This window comes from Trichechus manatus, unplaced genomic scaffold (genome assembly GCF_000243295.1).
Source record: "Trichechus manatus latirostris isolate Lorelei unplaced genomic scaffold, TriManLat1.0 scaffold00207, whole genome shotgun sequence".
In the NCBI taxonomy this organism is placed as follows: domain Eukaryota; kingdom Metazoa; phylum Chordata; class Mammalia; order Sirenia; family Trichechidae; genus Trichechus; species Trichechus manatus.
In genome coordinates, this window is record NW_004444143.1 from 1,889,641 (window position 1) to 1,891,844 (window position 2,204).

Sequence of the window (2,204 nt, forward strand, 5' to 3'; positions counted from 1 at the left end):
TGGAAACCCTATGGGGCAGTTCTACTCTGTCTTGTGGGGTCGCTATGAGTCAGAGTCTACTCAACAGCAACGAGTTTTTGTTTTTTTGGTCTCTGAGACTCAGGTTCCTGGGTGGTGCTTGTTTGCAGTTTGCTGCTAACCTAAAGGTTGGTGGTTCAAACCCATGCAGCAATGCCGTGGGAGAAAGGCCTAGTGATCTGCTTCTGCAAACGTTACAGCCAAGAAAACCCTATGAAGCAGTTCTACTCTGTAACACATGGAGTTGCCATGAGTCAAAATCAGGTGAATGGCAATCGTTTTTGTTTTTTTTTAATATAATTCTCTGAGCCTCAGTGTTTTTATCTTCATGAGCGTCCCTTCTCAGGAGAGTCTGAGCTCTCTGAAGGGGCCCAGGACCCAGAACACAGCTGGTGACAATGTTTGTTGAACTAAATGCAGAGAAGTTTGAAAGGTTGCAGCTGCAGAGTGTAGCTTGAATGTGAGGGGTGGCAGTCAAACCAAAACATGAAATGTCAGTGAGGGAAGCCAAGCAGGCATGGGACAACGTGGAATAGTGGGGACTATGGCAAATGGGTGGCCTGTGTCCCTTCAGAAGGGGCAGCTCCCCTCTGCTTCAGTGAGCTATGACTATGTGTGAGTGTGGATCCAGTGCTACCAGATGATCTGAATGCAGCCAAAGCCAGGGAAGAGGATTGCTATGTGAAATCACCCACCAGTCAAACACAGCATGCTGTGGACCAGACCCAGTCCACAGCCACCAAGTTAGAGAATCCCTGGGCCCCTGCCTTCCATAACGGCCCAGCAGAGTGCAAGGGGAAACTCTGTGGTCATTCTGGACACAGTGGGGATGGCAGACTCCCCAAGGATGGATCAGAAATGATCAGACTCTAGATAGGTGTTTGGAGATAGTGGGAATGGCAGATTCCCCAAGGATGGGTCAGAAATTGTCAGATTCTAGACAGGTATTTGGCTTTGGGGCATTTATTGCAAGTCCCTTTTGTAAGGACCCTGGGACCAGGTATAGGAGCAGGAATCCAGGCAGTGGGTAAAAATAAATAACACAGACAGACAGAGCTCCCCTCCAGACAGATGAGGTTAAAAGAGGTTAGAGAGGAGCCACAACAGGGGTAGAGAGGGGTACAGGCAGGGAGGGGGCAGATGGGAAGGAGGGGGAGGCCAGGCCCCCAGGACCCCGCAGTCACCTGCCCCATCCCCTTCCTGCCCCAGCCCCACTATTTTCAGGAGGAAGGGAGCCCACAGTCAGTGGGGGGTCAGTGAGGATCCTGAAGGGGGGTGGCCACATTGACTACCCCCAGCTCCCTCACTTGACACGGATTTCAGCATACTCAGCTAGCTCTTCCGTCAGGGTGTAGCTGTCCTTGGTGGGTCGTTTTCCCAGATCCGAGTGGGAATAGCTCAGGTCCAGCTCTGGGGGCTCCCCCCGAATGCCCAGCAGCCTCCTTTCAGATCCCAGACGCCTCTCGCTCTGTGAGAGGAAGCAATCCATTAGCAGAGTCCTGTCCCCCTTTCCCTAATGCAAAGGCTGGAGTTGCTTGCACCCCCACAAGCCCAGAGTTCAGTCCCAAAGCCCTGCCTGTATGCTCAGGCCCTGTGTGACCCTCCTTTCTTAAGGACTATTAGCCCAGCTAGCCCCACAGCCCACCTGGTCCCACCTATGCACACAGCCTCCTCCTTGGTAAGTTTGAAGTTTGCCTAAAAATTCAATTTCTCCAGGAAGCCTTCCCAGATTAAACCTCCTGGTTGGGATCCCATCTTTTTAATGTCTGATAAATGTTCAGAAAGTCCTTCCCCTACATGGGTCTGGTGTGGTCCCCTCCTCAATATGGAGATCCTGCAGGGGCCACCTCAACTTCTCCATCACGTCTTCCATCCCCTCTCCCACCCCAACACACACCTTTGAACACATACACGGGATGGTGGCCACAGGCACACAGAAAGGAGCAACAACTGGACAGAATAGACAAGGCCAGGACTGCTGGGCAGGGCCGGACTCAACCCGGGACCATCCTGAACGTCTGACAGGGACAGACACACATGCACACCAACCACAAAGCCCAGCAAGGGCCCTGAGGCCAGCACACTGAGGCCCCCGGAACCTACCTCCTGGGGCACTCAGTGACATTCCTGGGTAGAGACCTCTCTGGACTATTGGAGAAGGAAATGTGGTCATAGACCCGGGTGGG

General features: G+C 52.9%; 1 protein-coding gene across 3 annotated transcripts in view; it reads right to left on the minus strand.

Annotated features, from left to right (window-relative positions):
- Positions 1-965: 965 nt before the first annotated feature.
- The window catches only part of MAG (myelin associated glycoprotein), a 15,638-nt gene continuing 14,399 nt past the window's right edge, over positions 966-2,204 (minus strand). For 2 of the 3 annotated variants that reach the window (XM_004388118.1, XM_004388119.1), the window contains exon 11: positions 966-1,486. In XM_004388118.1, coding sequence (XP_004388175.1) covers positions 1,322-1,486 — 165 coding nt within the window. In that variant the 3' untranslated portion in view covers positions 966-1,321. Of the gene's footprint in view, positions 1,487-2,121; positions 2,167-2,204 lie in introns of all 3 variants that reach the window. The other variant, XM_004388120.1, reaches the window with a different exon arrangement.